The sequence below is a fragment of the Pygocentrus nattereri genome, chromosome 5 (genome assembly GCF_015220715.1).
Source record: "Pygocentrus nattereri isolate fPygNat1 chromosome 5, fPygNat1.pri, whole genome shotgun sequence".
Classification (NCBI taxonomy): domain Eukaryota; kingdom Metazoa; phylum Chordata; class Actinopteri; order Characiformes; family Serrasalmidae; genus Pygocentrus; species Pygocentrus nattereri.
Window position 1 is genome coordinate 16,197,178 of NC_051215.1, and position 16,573 is coordinate 16,213,750.

The window sequence follows — 16,573 nt, forward strand, 5'->3', positions numbered from 1 at the left end:
ATGTTGGGGTTAGCTTGTAAAAAAACCAAACAATGAGGTAATCACACAAAGACGTGTCTCCAATGGCGAGCGCTGCATTGTTGTTGCGTAAGTACAGCAAGAGGCAAAAGTGTTGCAACTAAAAATGGCTTTAGAGTCTTTCCAGCACTGCAGGAATAAATCACGGCTTCATACAGCTGTGCAGAGAAGAAAAAACAGCAAAACAGAACAATGGGGCTTAATTTACTGCCTCCAGTCTGGAGATGGCACAATACCACTTTGTCATTCTAACTTCAATAGCGATATTGAAACCTTCAGTACTAGTTGGTACTGATACAATACTATCTGAGTTTTAAAATGAAATATTAAAAATATTCAATCCCTAATGTTATCTATCACATGACATTATTGTGTGGTTACTGATGTTACCATTTGACCCACTTCACTTTGTTTTGTGATGCTACAAGCAATTCTGTGCTATTTCAGGCTAAATTTGTGCCACAATCAGATTACATATACTTTTTATTTCTCAGATATCCAATAATCAACATTGATATCAGCCTGATATCTGGCATCAAATTGGTGTCAATTCCTTTCCAGTCATATACCAAACAAACACTGTTTCATTCACTGGTATATGAATACGATAACAATATAGTTCATATTTACTCTGGGAAACTCAAGGTGCTTTCAGACCTGCCTTGTTTGGTCCAGACCTTCAGACTTTTCAGTTTAGTCAGAACCAAAATAGCAAATGTGAAAGATGCGGTCTGGACCAAACTGAACCATGGTTTGATTCAGTTGCTGTGCAGTGTGAAAACACTTTTTTGGATGGTTCAGACTTTCGGACCAGCTACAGAAAGTTTAGTCATGCTATTGTCACCCATTTAATAACAGAAGAAGGAAAGTAAGAAGAGAGTAGAAGAAGAGTAAAAGCAGTTAAAGTTAGCTTCTGTACCATATGGGGAACCAAAATACTTAATTGTAATTTAGTCCATCAAAAAATTCAGTAGTTAGCATTGAAAAAACACATAAAAATGCAGAAACTTTGTCTTTATTTTCTGAGCGGACGAAAAATAGGATATTCATCATTCTCCATTCCAACAAAAAGGCTTCCTGCTGAACTGACAACAAGCCAACTTAGATACATGCTTCTCTACAATCCAATCCATGTTAAGTATAGGAAGACGCAACCCATATAGGCGATGACGACAGAACGTAGGTATCATGGTCGGTGTATGTCATGCAAACCTCTTTAGTGTGCTTGCTAAATGTATGTAATAGTCAGAAAAAAACAGGTGACCCTCACCACAAGTTCTTTAACCTGCATATCCAGGATAAATAAACAGACTTTTGACTCAGGCGGGTTGACAGACAGAGTCAGTTCCTCTTGGCTCTGAATGGTATAATAAAATTCTTCATGACTCTTGGCTGAACAGCCTCTATGCTTGGAGTAAAAGCTTTTTCTTATCCACACAGTTCTGATAGAGCAGTGGCTCCCAGCCTTGACCCTGCAGTAGCACTGTCCTGCACCTTGTGGTGTTTTCCCTCTTCTAAAACACACACTTCAATTCAAGCAGGGATTGTTAACTCCTTAAACAAATTATTCTGTTATTAACCATAGGACTACATTTTACTAAAGATGCAGCAATACAGAATTTCTAGGAACTCTAAATCATAGTGAAGCATAATGGAATTACCCAGCATTAGTGCATACATGTGCTAAATCTGGCTAAAATGCTGACAGTTTCATGTGTCACTGAAGATTGTGTCAGTGGTCTAGCTCATGAAATATTAAACAATTTTAAAATTAAAAACAAAACAATAATTTCAATATTTATCATTATCTACATACAGTGCAATTCTGAAAAAGTGGCAGTGCAATAGAGTAAATTTAAAAATGCTCCAATTTGAGTAATTTTGTCAGCCATTGCAGTCAGAGGTGTTACAACCTTACTGATGTTCAATAGCTATGTTTGACACTTGAATTACATATCAACATTCATACTTCGTTTGCCATCCCAACGGTAGAATGGCCTACAAACCTTTAAAGTTGCACAGGGAAAAAAAAAAATATTAGAATAATTTTATACATTTATCTGCTGCCATTCTGGTTTTATGTTATGGAAAACAATGATTCCAGACAGTAGTGAATTGCATTGTTAATGCAGACTCGGATTGCTAGCATTAAAGGGGCATAAAGAAGGATAAAAAAAAAAACAACATCAAAAAATGCAGAACAGAGATACTCTAGAATGCACAGCTGGGAAACACTAAGACAGAAAACCTGCTGAACACAAGCTGTGCAGCGAGCAGGTACTGTACTGTACAAGTTGTACAAGTTGGGCTGTTAAGGAGTGTCAAATAACTGAAATCTCATCATTCAAAATATTACACTACACCCTTACAAAAAAACTGTTCTAATGATCTTCAAAGCCTCTTTAGTTCAGGCAACAGTTATGTATAGTTGTATGCAGGAGTTTGGGAACCCTAATTAAATTAAAATTTTGTCGATTTTGTAAGTGAAAAGTATGAATACTGCACAGAGAACACATTTCTGCACATTTTAGTACACAATTAGTGTTCATGCTGAATTTAATACACTGTAATACACATTAAATGCACCCAGTGCTAAAGCTATGGCACAACTTTTTAAATGTATGCTTATTTTATTACACTATGCTTAAATTAGCAAATAAATAGAAATTGTGCACAAAAATCTCTGTGATGGAAAAACCTGTTGTATATGATTCTTAAAAGATGGTTCTTTACAGCACCAAAAAAGATCCAGTGATGCTACAAATCAAAGAACCTTAGAGATGACTACTATGCTACGATGCCCCTATGCTACTACACTACTATATAGAAACATTTTGTTAAGAATGTACAAGTCAAATACTGGCAGAATTTAGCTTGAATACTGTTAAATACTGTACAGTTACCCAACTCTGTACTTTCAACATAGCTATGACTTTAACACGCTAGTGAAATCAGTATAAAATATATATATGATGCCTGTCAAGGACACCACAGTATCTCCCTGTGACCATCTAAAGGCCATTTCTGCCTGCTCTTGTTTGAACTTGCCTGAAGCGTGTTTAGAAGGAACGTCTTGTTTTGTTTAACAAAGTCCGTCTGCTCACGGAAAATGTGTAAAAGAGATAAGGCTGGTTCTAACACTGTAAAATTCAAGCATTTGGTTTACTGGACAGCGAGGCCGTGTTTACAAGCCGCTGGTGTATGTATACAAAACTCTGGAATGAAACAGTGTAGTGGAGCCCCGAGCAAACACATGGACAGGAACCTCACCACCCCCCTCCACACACACACTCTCAGCACATTCTTCTTTTGCTTGCAAATGTGACGCATATCATATAACAATGAAGCCCGACAGTGCTTATGCAATTAAACACTGATTTCTTGTAACGGCAAGTACTTCCATTAGTGCAGTTATGATAAAAAGGAGACAACAATGCATTCATTGAACTGAAGAGTAATTTGACTTTAACGTCTGTTGAACTGCATTATGATTATCTGTTTATCTAAAAAAAGAACCCAAAAATAAGGAGTTTTTTAACTTCAGTGGACTTATGACACTTACGTCAGCAACATTTTTACTGGCCCTGCTTCAAAAGGAAATATATTTTGTATAAATGGGCAGTGTATTTCCAAATGAGAAGTTAATCATGTACATATTAATTATTATGTTCAATATTCAGTTTTACATTTAACACACACAAACATTGTCTAGGCTGCATTTCCTTCTGGGTCATGGGGGGTGCTGAAGGAAGGCAGGATATACCCTGGACAGGTTGCCTTTCCATCAGAAAGACAGACATACACATTCACTCACCCCTATGGGCAATTTAGTATATCCACTTGACCTGGCCACATGTCTTTGGACTGTGGGAGGAAACACACGCAGACATGGGAAGAACATGCAAACTTCACACAGAAAGAACCCTAGTCGCCCGGGCAGGGAATAGAACCCAGGCCCTTCTTGCTGTGAGGCAACAGAGCTACCCATCACACCATTGCGCTGTTCAGTTTTATATTCAATATTAATCATTACTTTTTATTGATTATTACAAACTAAGAAAACAAAATACTCAATAGAAGAATATATACATGTGTGTGTGTGTGTGTGTGTGTGTGTGTGTGTGTGTTTGTGTGTGTGTGCGTGCGTAAAAAAAAATCTTAAAATGGCAATTCTACAAAGGACTCAAAGTTCAAATAATGTAGAAAAAAAGGCCAGAGCCACTTTGATAAACAGGGACGGGACTGAGAGAAAGGACTAAGGAAAAGGTTATTACTATTAAAACCTAAAGACTCTTTAATCACTGCGATGGACTGGCGACCTGTCCAGGGTGTATCCTGCCTTCCGCCCGAAGACTGCTGGGATAGGCTCCAGCACCCCCCCCGCGACCCTGACGGAGAAGCGGCTTAGAAAATGGATGGATGGATGGACTCTTTAATCAAATCTTTTTATTGGGCACCAGACAAAAAAAAACATTTTTTTTCTTTTAGACGCTACCGCATCTGAAAGCAGGTGGTGCAGTGGGTAGCGCTTTCACCTCATGGCAAGAAGGGCCTTGGTATGTTTCATGACCAGTATCTTTTCTGTGTGGAGTTTGAATGTTCTCCCTGCGTGTGTGTGGGTTTCCTCTGGGTACTCTGGACTCTCACTGTCCACAGACATGGAATCAGGCCAACTGGACATGCTAAATTGCCCCTAGGTGTGTGTGTGTGTGTGTGTGTGTGAACGTATATGTCTGTATGTCTGCCCTGCGACTGGTGACCTGCCAGGGTGTTTACTGCCTTCTGTCCAATGACTGCTGGGATAGACTCCAGCCCCCTCCCATGACCCAGAAGGATAAGTGGCTTAGAAAATGTGTGTGTGGTTCCAAAAGCTACTTGTTTGTCCAGAGTACTACTCTAACTTTCCATCAGATTCATTTTTACTATGTTCAGTTTACATTTTCATTAATCTAACACTCACCTACTTCAACCTCAAGCCAATGCCTAAACCCAACCTTGAAGCATCAAATGTGGTCCTCATTCCAAACCTAAGTTGTTTTATAACTCTATCAATTGTTGCACATAAATTCTATACAAAACCATCTTTTCATCATCATTTGGAATTAGAAATCCATTTTCATTTAGATTTGTAGTCTGAAGCAGCCACCACCTTCAATTTTACTCTTTTGCTATATAGACAGCAGTTACAAAGAGAATGGAGACAATCCAGGCACAAGCACTAACATTTAAAGACACTAGATATGCACCAGAATTGGGTAGTTTGTGAGCGAAAACAGGTACTTTCTAACAGTTACTTTCTTTGCTCTCCTGCACCAGTCAGCACAGAGGCGGTTTGAGCAGCAGCAGAGTGAAAAAGTCAGCCACTTGGATTTGTTTAACGTTTCTTGGAGAGATATTAGATAAGCCATTTATACTCTGTGTTCATTGTCAGTATCAAGAGGGGATACAACACCCAAGAACGTCTCCACTACATGTTTGACACCACTTGAAAACACAACATCTCATGTGCATTTCCCTCCACTGGGCCATCCCTGTTGTTTACCCTTGCACGAAAAACTACTAGAAGATAAGAATCTTGTCCTCAGCAAAAGTTCAAGATCCCTAAACCCAGATGGACAACAAAACTTTCCAACAAAACTCGCACAGTGCCAGAGGATTATCAGATGTGCATGAAATGAGAAGCTATATTCATTTGTAACTGTCTACTGCTTATAACATCTGCTTCTACTTTTACACACACTTTTCACATTAGCATTAATCTGCTCAAGCAGTGACATCTAAATATGTAGCATCATGGACAACAAAGCCCAGCAAAGCCATAGTGGAGTTTCTCACATTTGACGGAGACAACAAAAGCCTGCGTTTTGTTCTGTGCTTATTCCTGTTTTGCGGCCTCCAGAGACGTCTTTTTGGCAGGTGTACTAGTAAGCTAGACAGCTATGAGAAATTTCTTTTTGCTGCGGGTCTAAAGGGGAATTGAGTGGGCTATTGTTTTCTCAACCAGTTCTAAGAGGCATAAATAACAGGCAGATACAATGTCAAAAGTTTATATGAGGTGACCCAGAAAGCTAATATAAATATTAGTAGATGGTTTAGGCAATGGAAACAGCTCCAGAAACAGATCAATTGCTCAACTGATTTCCATTTGGGAGCAATTTCTGATGCAAATAGGCTTTCACAGATCAAAGCACTGAGGTTAAGGCACATCTCAGCCTCACCTTTTGCATACAAATAATGGTTCCTTAGAAAGTGGGATTGAGAAATAATGGTCAGCCAGATGTGGAAGTCATAATACAGAACACAAAAAAGTATTCTACAATATAAAGTTTGCTAAACTTCGCCTGGATTTTACTTCAAGTAATCCTCTATTTGTGCTTCAGCTTTATAGGGATTTATCTACACTACAGACAAAAAGATAACGCTACTTTGAAGATCCACTGTAGATGTTTGGAGATCCACAAGCTTTGTAGATCATAAACATATTTAAAACACTATACATAATTGCATCAGTCATCTTATCCATGCCATGGAGCGAAGAGGGGGTGGTTTCCAGGCATATTTAACCTGATATCAGTACAATGTCATCTTAAGAATGCTGACATAAATAGTTATGTATAGGGTTTAAATATGTTTAGTGCTGTAAATATGTTCACTGTTTATTCTTATTATGTCACTACAATGTCATATTTTTTATTTTATAAAACATCTTATGTCAGGTTGCGAGAACCGACATAAGACATAAGCATGAAGTAGTGCTTCATAAACACATTATTCAGTGCTTATGAATGCGTCATGAAGTCCTTATGTAGGTAGCCTTCAAATAAAGTGTTACCCATTAATTAACTCGATTGTGATAACAGGTAGGATTATTATCATTTTTATGTGTAATTATTTCTTGCTTACTCCCAGGAATTGCGAATTGCATGCTCGAAGGAATTCAATCAGAGTGGCAAAAACATGACATCATAAGCAGCTGAGCCAAGTTAAGCTTTTTGCAGTAAACATCAGTGTGTAAAAAAAATATCAGACTTTTTCACACAATCTGACCTCAGTTTGACTCGGTTAGTAGCTGTGAACTAGTGGAATATGCACATGTTTTACATTCATATTTATGGCATTTGGTGGCTGCTCTTATCTTAATAAGCGAATGTGGTGTTAGCAGTCTTGCCTAAGGACTCTTATTTAGGTTAATGTTGGGTTCCTGTCCAGGCATGGGGCTGAACCTCAACCTGCAGAGCAGTTTGCAGAGGTGTTACCCACTACACTATACCACAATAAGAAGTACTCCATCTACTTCAAGCATGTGCAAAAGCACAGCCACAGAACGACATGTAAGAACTCCTTTGGATTCAGGAATTGGCTCAGGTATGACAACAAAAAGTAGACTATGTGAGTATGTGTTGCAAATTCTGGTTAAAACCAAGCAAGGATGTAGCTTGGAAAATGGATGTCTCAAGAGGAATGAGTAATTTCAAAAAAAAGACTGAAATAACACAGCACAAGCCAAATGCATAGAACTGCACACAATTTTACTTACTTAGCCCATGCAGTGCTTTGTGCATGCAAAAAAAATAAATAAATTCAAAGAGCTTGAAATGAAATACAGGCATAGTGAGAGACAGATATATTTAAATCACAGAGCTGGTTTGAAGTGAGTGTTAAAAAGCTTAAACACCTGATTTTTTTCTTTTAGGAAACACTGGCTCCAAAAGCTATTTTTTTTGTCTGTTGCCCAGATTTATCTTTCCATCAGATACATTTCTACTATATTCATCTTAAATTTTCACTAATCTAACATTAGTTCAAGACTAAAACTTAATCTTAAACTTTGGCTTAACACTCACTCTAATTCCAACCCTAAACTCAACCCAAATCCTAAACCTAACCCTAAACCAAAACTTAACACTTACTCTAAGCTTAACCTTAACATCAGCTCCAAACTTAAACCTGACACCCACTCTCACCCTAATCTTAACCCAAAACCTAAACCTAATCCCTTAACCAAAATTTAACCATTACTCTAACTTCAAGCCAAAATGTAAACCTAACTTTAAACCTAAACCTAAGTAAATCTAACCCTCACTATAACCTCACACCTAAAAATGTAACCCCTTAAAATCTCAGGCTTATTACATTCTAAGACTTATTATTTAGTAACTACTGGGACTTTAATGACAAACTGGCTGAGCTATTTTAGGTCATAGAAATGTGTAATAAAACTTTTGGTCATGTAAGGGGTTAAACCTAACACTCACTCTAACATCAATCTAAACCTCAATCCAAAACCTAATCCTGAACTAAAATTAACACAAACCTGAACTACACCATGTGGTTTGCTGACAATCTGAACACTTTTAGCTAAACTAAAAGACACTATTAAATTAAAATGGTATCAAATGTCTTTGAACGATGGGTTATATAAGTTTGCATTGTTCTCCCATGCAGACACTGTGCTTAACTGGACCGTCTGCACCACAGCCGCCTCTAATGTGACTGAAAGCGTTTTATTTGCTAAGGCGTCACCAGGCTGAGCAAACATCTGAGTCATGCTAAAGCTTGCTAATGGCCAAAACAACTGCACCGTTCCTATAAGCAAAGTCCACATCTGAAGCAAAAGGCTATCACGCTGTTCTATTCCACTCATCTTCTTTTGGAAAATTAGCACTTCTAAGGCACAGAAGATATTCATCAGATAATCTGATGTTTAAAAAAGTACAAAGCGGCAATTTCCTGCATTCACTGCTCTCTGATTTGGAAATTACAGTATGTAGCGGTTGAAGTCTGCTTTTTGTTTACATATCAGTGACAGATTGCTTGAGCAAATGTGAACACGTCAAGCTTTTTGATGACGTTTCACTTCACTAGAGATATTACTTCTTATCAAATGGCCTGAAAACAGCAGAAACAGTTGTTTCTGTTTGCATGTCAGTGCTAGATTATTAGATTATTTTAACAAATATTAACTTTTCTTTTAAATTTCCCTTTAAGAAGCACAGTGGAAAAAACCTTCATGCCTGTTATGCTTCATAGCCCTTTTTGACAACTTAGCAAATATTCCTATTCGGTCAGTTATCTGATGTTGTACAGATGAGCATTTTACCTGCCATTGATGAAACATTGATGATGACTCCTCCCTCCTTGCCATATTCTTTACTCATGTGGTCCAGCGCTAAGTATGTGCCCTTTATGACTGACGTCTGTAAAAAAAAAAAATACATATTGTGATATTAAACACATTAAGCAGATACAGTATATAAAAGTTGAACACATTGGGCCTTATTTATTAAAGCATACAAGCACCATCATTGGCTCACAAGCCACTGAATCCTGGCATTTTACTGGCTCCCTACTGAAACAGCAGCATGAATTAGGGCATGCTTAACGTAAATGTGGCACCGGTAAGAGGGCACTTGATTTCGGACACTAAAGCTGGTCCATCGTTTGTACTCAAATCTTGTTTCCTCATCATACAAAAGTTTAATGAGTATTGTAGGTCATGTGTGATCAAAAGCAGACAAATCTGCACTCAAATCTGTTTTGCAATGCCTTGAAATTCCAGGCTTATTGCATCCTAAGGCTTATTATTTAGTAACTACATGGCCACTTACTTAACTTATTCTCAAGTTATAGAGGTGTGTAATAGACGTCACGGCCATTTAAGGGGTTCTACCTCCAAATAATTAATTCACTTTTACATTCTGTTATAAAATTATAGTGTAAGCTTGGAAGCAATATGTGTCATTTTAGCTCTACTGATGTCACTGTGAGAAGTAAAAACACTCTAGAGCGATTTGAGTGTTTGGTCACAGCGGTGCTGTTGGCATATTTCTAGATAAAGCTTGGCAGGCTGCCAAATCAAATGTCGAACTTGCACTCTTGTGCAGAATCCAGGGTGGCTGGTGCCAAGTGTTTGGTTTGCACTGCATGATATGCCCAGTTGTATTCTAGTATTCTCTATTCTTGTTTGTGCTCTTCTAAGCACCATCTTCTTAGAATACTTCTACTGTGAAAACTAAAACCTGGGTTGCAGTAGTTATGAGTACATTTGTACTACATTACTTAGTTAACACTTCAGTTCATTTTAAACTACTTGGTTGTAGCACAATTCTGTACGTCACATCCTAGCTAGACCCAGCTATCTACCATGTACATGGTGTAAACACCATTGCTTTAACCTGATGGTGACATATACCAATCATAACAATGTTGCTATAGAAATGTGTCGGCAGCATGAATTGGAAGAAAAAATAAATATAAGGGAACAATGTGTACAAATATACAAGTTTTTGTTTTTACACGTGGTGTGCGAGTCATTTCTCAAATATCTTTCTTTTTTTTCATTTTTTTTTTTCAAACTACTCAAACTACGCACCATGAAACCCAGCTAACTGCATGCTGTGAGTCAACAGCTGTTTTCCCCTTTAGAAACCCATTTTTAAACGGCTTGTTCCATTACAGAAACAAAGTTACTTCTGGTCCCTGCAATACTGTGAATTTGTTCATCACCACAGCATGTCGAGTGTGAAATATCCTTTACGAGAAAAACATACAGCTCACGCAGCAATACCAGTAAAATCTTTAGCACACTTTCAAATGAGTTTCACGTTCAGTTCATGTGAACGCAGTATTCACACAATGAAAGTTCATGTGAATCAATTATTGAAACTAGTACATTCATTCTGGTGGAGCTTAATTTCATCACTCATGTACCTATAACAAAATGCCCAGGTTTTTAACTGCTGTAACTATTTTTTTCATGGTCAAATTTGAGCAAATAAATGCAATTAATCATGATTAACTACAAAAACGAATGTGTTTAATTATGATCGATTATCATCATTTGACTACTCTAGTTTTTACAGCTCCACTACAAAGCCAAATACTTAGTCACTGTTTGTTTATCCTTTAATATTCCCTTGTTACAAATGAAAGCGCACTCTCATTGAACTGGAAGGTTTATGTTTGCCTGGAGCTTAAAGTTTAAACCAACATTATGATTAGATTTAGAAGTAAAACCACTGTTTTTGGTCTTCTCTGTTCTATGTTTTGCCATTGGTTTCCCCAACACTGACACATGCTTTGTGGTAGGTTTAAATATGTATGTACTAAGTTCAATCTAAAAAAAAAAAAACCTCAATGCAGTAAACACATTCATTATAACTAACCTACATTTAAACTTATGTATAGCTGGTGCCACCTGCCCCTGGTGTTTCTATCAGTACATCTACAGTTTTGGGCCCAATTTCCTACTAGCACTATAATATACCATTTCCACCATTACTGTGAGATATTTCCTCATTATCATCCGCACCATGATGTACACAGCCTGTCCAAAGTCTGAGGACACCTTGCCTTGACACTCAGAGCAACATTTAATTTTCATTACAAAGGTTTTGCCAACATAAAGATACAGCTGGCAGGTCCAATACTGTTATTGAGGGCATATCAACAAAAAAAAGGAATGAAAAAAAAGGAATGAAGCTGAGGAAAAATTCATCACACCCAGTCCTGTAACAAATCCAGCCTCATATAGCGCACATTCAAATTACTAGCTGTGTCATTCTCCCAATTATAGAGAGTTTTGAGTAGTTTGAGCATGATAGGTTAATTGAAGTGCTTCAATTAAAAATAACTCACTTTCAGAAAAAAAACTAAACTGACTGAAATTCAAGACTCAAATATCGGTGTGGAAAAAGTCAAAATCCTGTCATCTCCACAAAATACAGCTAAACCTTTGGATGTTCTCCATCAACACTAAGATCATTAAAGTCTCTTCCATGGAATGAGGAGCAAGTTAGTTTTCTTTTCCAAGCTATTGTTGAAAGCACACACTGAATCTCAGCCCCAAAGGCCCAAAGGCTTGAGTGCAGATGACGGCTGACAACACAACAAGGGTCTATTCAGGGTTTTTATTTATTTTTTTTGTAATTATTCCAGTGGAAGCAGAGATTGTAGCAGTTTTGTAGCTCTTGCAAAACACAGCACTGAACAACTTCCTGTTAAATGACTATTTATTAAAAGGATGTGACAAGTGTGTCAAAGGCTCACACTACTGCTGTATACTACTGGGTTTCTTAGGCTGGAAATTTGAGGGAAGCGAAACAGGAGACGTTTTATGTTTGCTACGAGATAGTAACTCATTGCGTATAATCTTAAATGCCAGGTGGCTTTTGTGCCCTGGAGCAGTAGGTATAAGGCAATCCAGGCTAAGCTGTGTAAACTGAGGATCAGGACAAATGCAATCAACACAAGGAAATATGACTATGAACAAACAGCCAATAACCATAAGACAGAACAAGCTTGTAATTACCAGGTTTACTTCTATGGTCTTCTCCCAGTTTTTCTCATTGTTGATTCCAGCATTGTTGATGACAATATCCAATCTTCCGAACTGCTCAACTGTGCTTTGAAAGGCTTCTAAAATAGTAAAAAAAGCACCGAGCATAAGTTTTAATGACTCAAGAGCAACATGGCCCCAGAAGACACTCTATACAGATGTGAAGCTGCACATGCTGCTCTGCCAACTTTTAGAAAAGGGAACAGGGGAAAAGGATTTGAGCCAGTGTTTGGCTGGCAGCTGCAGCATTCCACAGACATACACTCGATGAATAGCTCTCCTTAACTTAACGCACTTTGCAGAAACAAGTTCAGCAGGGTTGAAAGAGCTCCATTCCACACCAAGGACAGACAAATGAGCCTGTCTGCAAAGAATAAAAGAAGAATAGAATGGGACATATCCTCAGTCATGCAGTGATAGCATGCTCAAAAGAAAGGGACCCATTGAATACACTTTGGACATCTGAGAAACATTCCAAAGTCTTTGCCCCAGGCCCTTTAGGAAGTTTATAAGAGATCTGTCGGAGGTCTGAACAATCATATCTTGTTACCCTGATCCAATACATAGGTGCTCAAGGGCTTAAAGAAATAATAAACAGCCTACCTGAGAAGTTCAGGCTGTGCCAAAGCAGAGAGGATGAGACATGTTATGATCTGGCAGGAGAAGCAGAGAAGACCGCAGCAGGCAGAAACAGCTAAAGACAGTAGTGGGCTGTAAGCATTAGCTTTAAGCTGAAAGAGTTAAGAGTTATGCGGTTCTAAAAGCCAAAGTAGTCCCAGAAGCAGAAACACACACACCGACAGCTTTATTTACAAGCCGTAATGAGCGACTCTTATCACCTTGCAGTCTTCCTCGGTCCGTCACGTCACACTGGATGAAAATACAGTTGCCTTCACCATGTTTTTGGTCTAAAGCATTTCTGCACTCTTCCCCAACGGACTGGTTTAGGTCCACGAGCGCGACCTACAAAGTAAAACAAAACACGGTCATGAAATCGTGAAACGACCACAAAGCAGCGCATAAAGGACTCCGCATTCCTCAATCTCGAAGCACTGACTCTGCAGAGGAAGAGCCACTTTAAAAACGCAGCCAAAGAAGGTTTGTCGCAAAGATGTAACAGAGCAGATCCAGCCAGCTAATCCAGCTCCGCACCTTGGCTTGGTTCTCCAGCAGGATCTCCGCGGCTGCCCGGCCGATCCCCTGCGCGCCCCCGGTCACCAGCGCCACTTTGCCCCGCAGAGCCATGCTGGTGTCCGGGCGCGCGCAGCGCCGCGCTTTATGTAGCAGTGGGGAGGAGGGGAGGGGGGCGTAGCAGAGGAGCAGCCTCCACCCAAAGCTGAGCAGCAAGCAGTAAAACAACAGCAACTCTGACACAAAATACACGCATGTAAATAAACCACAAAATACTGCAACTGGTATCTCAATGTATAACTAACCACTTTGATATTAATGTATCTACTGACACTACTACTGATATTACTGCTACTAATGATTATAATACTAATATTACTAATAATTATACTACTCCCACCACCACTACTAAAATTAATCATCATAATAAAAATAATAATAATGTGTTCTAGACCTACATGCTTGTATATTACTGTTATAAAATGATTGTTTTATTGAAATAACACGTGTCATATATAGAAAATTACTTTAGAAAATACATTGAAAAGATGCTTCACCAAAAAAAAGAGAAAAAGAACAAAGTTAAGGAAAAAAAAGGAAAAACTAAAAAGCTACCTGATCACTAAATTGAATTAGTTTTAAGTGTCCGCAGACTGTGTCTTTGAAACAAAAGGCTTCCATTTGTTTACATAATTGACCAAATTTTAAGGCATCATCTGTGATCCTTGATTGATAAATATTCATTTTTCACTCATTTTTTAGTTGGAAACTGAACAAAATAGCAACCATGATTCTAATGGCGAGGTATGTTTTAATATGACTAATTCTGAATAACAGACAAAGTCATAGGTTGTGGAACTCTGTGGTTGTGTTTCACTCTGTGGTTAGCTATCCTAGCTAGCAAAGAAAGAGTGAAGACATCATAAAATGTAAGTTCTTTTAACCACTTCACGATGCTGAGTCTCTAAAAAGTTTCCAGAAAAAAAAAACTGTTACTGTGTTGCCGTAGCTAACCAAAGCTGCGAGGCTGAGCTAGCATTACTGATTATGTAGCATTATTTATTATGTATTAGCTAGGTTAGCTAATTTAGCTTGACTGCATCATAAAAACTATGTCTGATCTATCTTAACTAAATTAAATGCATACATTCTGAATATCACTAGAAGATAAATACTAAAACTAAATCTCTACAATATTTGTTTAAAGTCGCTACACCTTGAGTTTCCAGATCTACATTCATACGTCCATGGCACCATGTTGCTTAAGCTGATCACAAATGGAAGCTGAGCAACTGGTTATATTACAGAGGACAACTGACATTAGCTTACTCACACAGCACTACACCTATCTACTCTATCAGTGTAACCTTTCACATCCATATCCATATGAAGTGAATACCATTGGAAAACAGCATTGCACTCTGGATGTAAGTGCTTTCACAAAAGCTGTTTTGTACAGTTTCCTATTGATTAGATTTTTGTAGGACTTGCCCAATCTGGCAACAGGTGTGAAAGAATGTCGGGCGGAGTATGTATAATTAGTTTCAGCCATTGTTTGGCCTAATGCACTTCCCTTTAAAGACACAATTTGGCCAAAAGGTAGCATTTAAACATCTGTTGTAAACATAACATGCCTACTTTTTTCTTACAAGGATAATACAGAGGCTTCTACAGCAGGATTTTCTGTTTAAAGACAAGGAAATACCCCATTGGATCATGTATTGTGGAAAGAACATCAGCTTTAAAGAGCAAGTTGATAAAAAAAATAGAGCAAACCAGACTAGAATGATTGGAAGGGAATTAATAGAAATGATGAACAGTATTGCAATTAGCTTATATGCTATTTCAATTGTGTCGAACTGGAATCAGGTACACCCAATCAATGATTCAAACACTGTTAGGAAATATTATGGAGGTCTTGTTTAATCCTCAGATAGCTCTTTATTATTAAGGTGTGCGGTATCATCATGTTTTGATTAAAAGAGCTCGCCAAGGCACTCTGTACATCAGTGGCTACACTAGCATTCGAGATTTCTTTATAGTCATGGAGGGATTCCAAATGATTGTATGACGTATTCGTTTGCTGGGTGTTGGATTTTGTGGTGAGAGAACATTGATGTGAAAACACATACACCAGAAACAGGAAACCAAAATCTTCCATCAAACCAATGAGGCTAAGGGACTCAGAGCTGCAGTCCAAAGTTGTGTATTGGGGGCTGATTCAAGTCTGGCCCAAAACACTGGAGAGAGCAGCCTAGAAACATCAACATTCTCAGCTGAAAAATTCTCATTCTCATACAAAACCTGTTATATAACAGTAAAAATATGTTTTTTAGTGATGGTAACTTGTTTTTTGTTAATTAACAACAGCAATGTTAAAACATAGTACGTGTGTGGTTATATACATGTAGTTAACCTAAAAACAGGTTTTAACCATTACATTTTACAATCTTTTGACAGTGAAAACTTTGGCATTTGTAGAACAGGCTAGTTTTATGTATATCTGTCCAGTAACCTGATTGCAAATGTAGTACTTCATACCAAAGTCACAAATGTCTGTAGCCATTATGTATAGTAATTTATTCATTTTTCAGCATCAAAATAAAGGCAGAAATATAAAGAAATGTAAGGCTGTGATGTGGACACGATCGCAGACAAACGCACATAAAATACAAATGTGATTTAATGAGCAATAAACCACAAAAAGGGCAAAACACCAAACGTAGTCAAAATCCAGGCTAGGGTCAAAAACACAGATCCAAAAAACACAAGCAGAGGTACCGAAAGGGGAAAGGCAAAAGTCCAGAAGTCAATAAACAGATCAGAAGGTCAAAACACAAAAACAAACGGTACAATACGAAGAACGCTTGGTAAGTCTCAATGAAACAATACTTCACAATGTTACTAACTGAAGCCCGGGCTTAAATAGTCTAAGCTAATAGTCACATGACATAAACGCAGATGTGTAGCATTAATAGTCAGGAGACTGAGATCTCTGATAGGATCGTGGTGGAGAATAGGAAGTCACGTGATACTCCAGAGGGTTCTGGGAGATGGAGTCCATCTCCTGCATGGAAGGATCCGAAT

General features: G+C 38.1%; 1 protein-coding gene across 2 annotated transcripts in view; it reads right to left on the reverse strand.

Moving 5' to 3' along the window:
• hpgd (15-hydroxyprostaglandin dehydrogenase) overlaps positions 1 to 13,621 on the reverse strand; it is a 34,076-nt gene extending 20,455 nt beyond the window's left edge. The window contains exons 1-4 of one of the 2 annotated variants that reach the window (XM_017701469.2): positions 13,508 to 13,621; positions 13,195 to 13,318; positions 12,329 to 12,435; positions 9,119 to 9,215 (exon numbers count right to left, since the gene is read on the reverse strand). In XM_017701469.2, coding sequence (XP_017556958.1) covers positions 9,119 to 9,215; positions 12,329 to 12,435; positions 13,195 to 13,318; positions 13,508 to 13,600 — 421 coding nt within the window. In that variant the 5' untranslated portion in view covers positions 13,601 to 13,621. Of the gene's footprint in view, positions 1 to 9,118; positions 9,216 to 12,328; positions 12,436 to 12,650; positions 12,876 to 13,194; positions 13,319 to 13,507 lie in introns of those variants that run through there. The other variant, XM_037538843.1, reaches the window with a different exon arrangement.
• Positions 13,622 to 16,573: the final 2,952 nt, after the last annotated feature.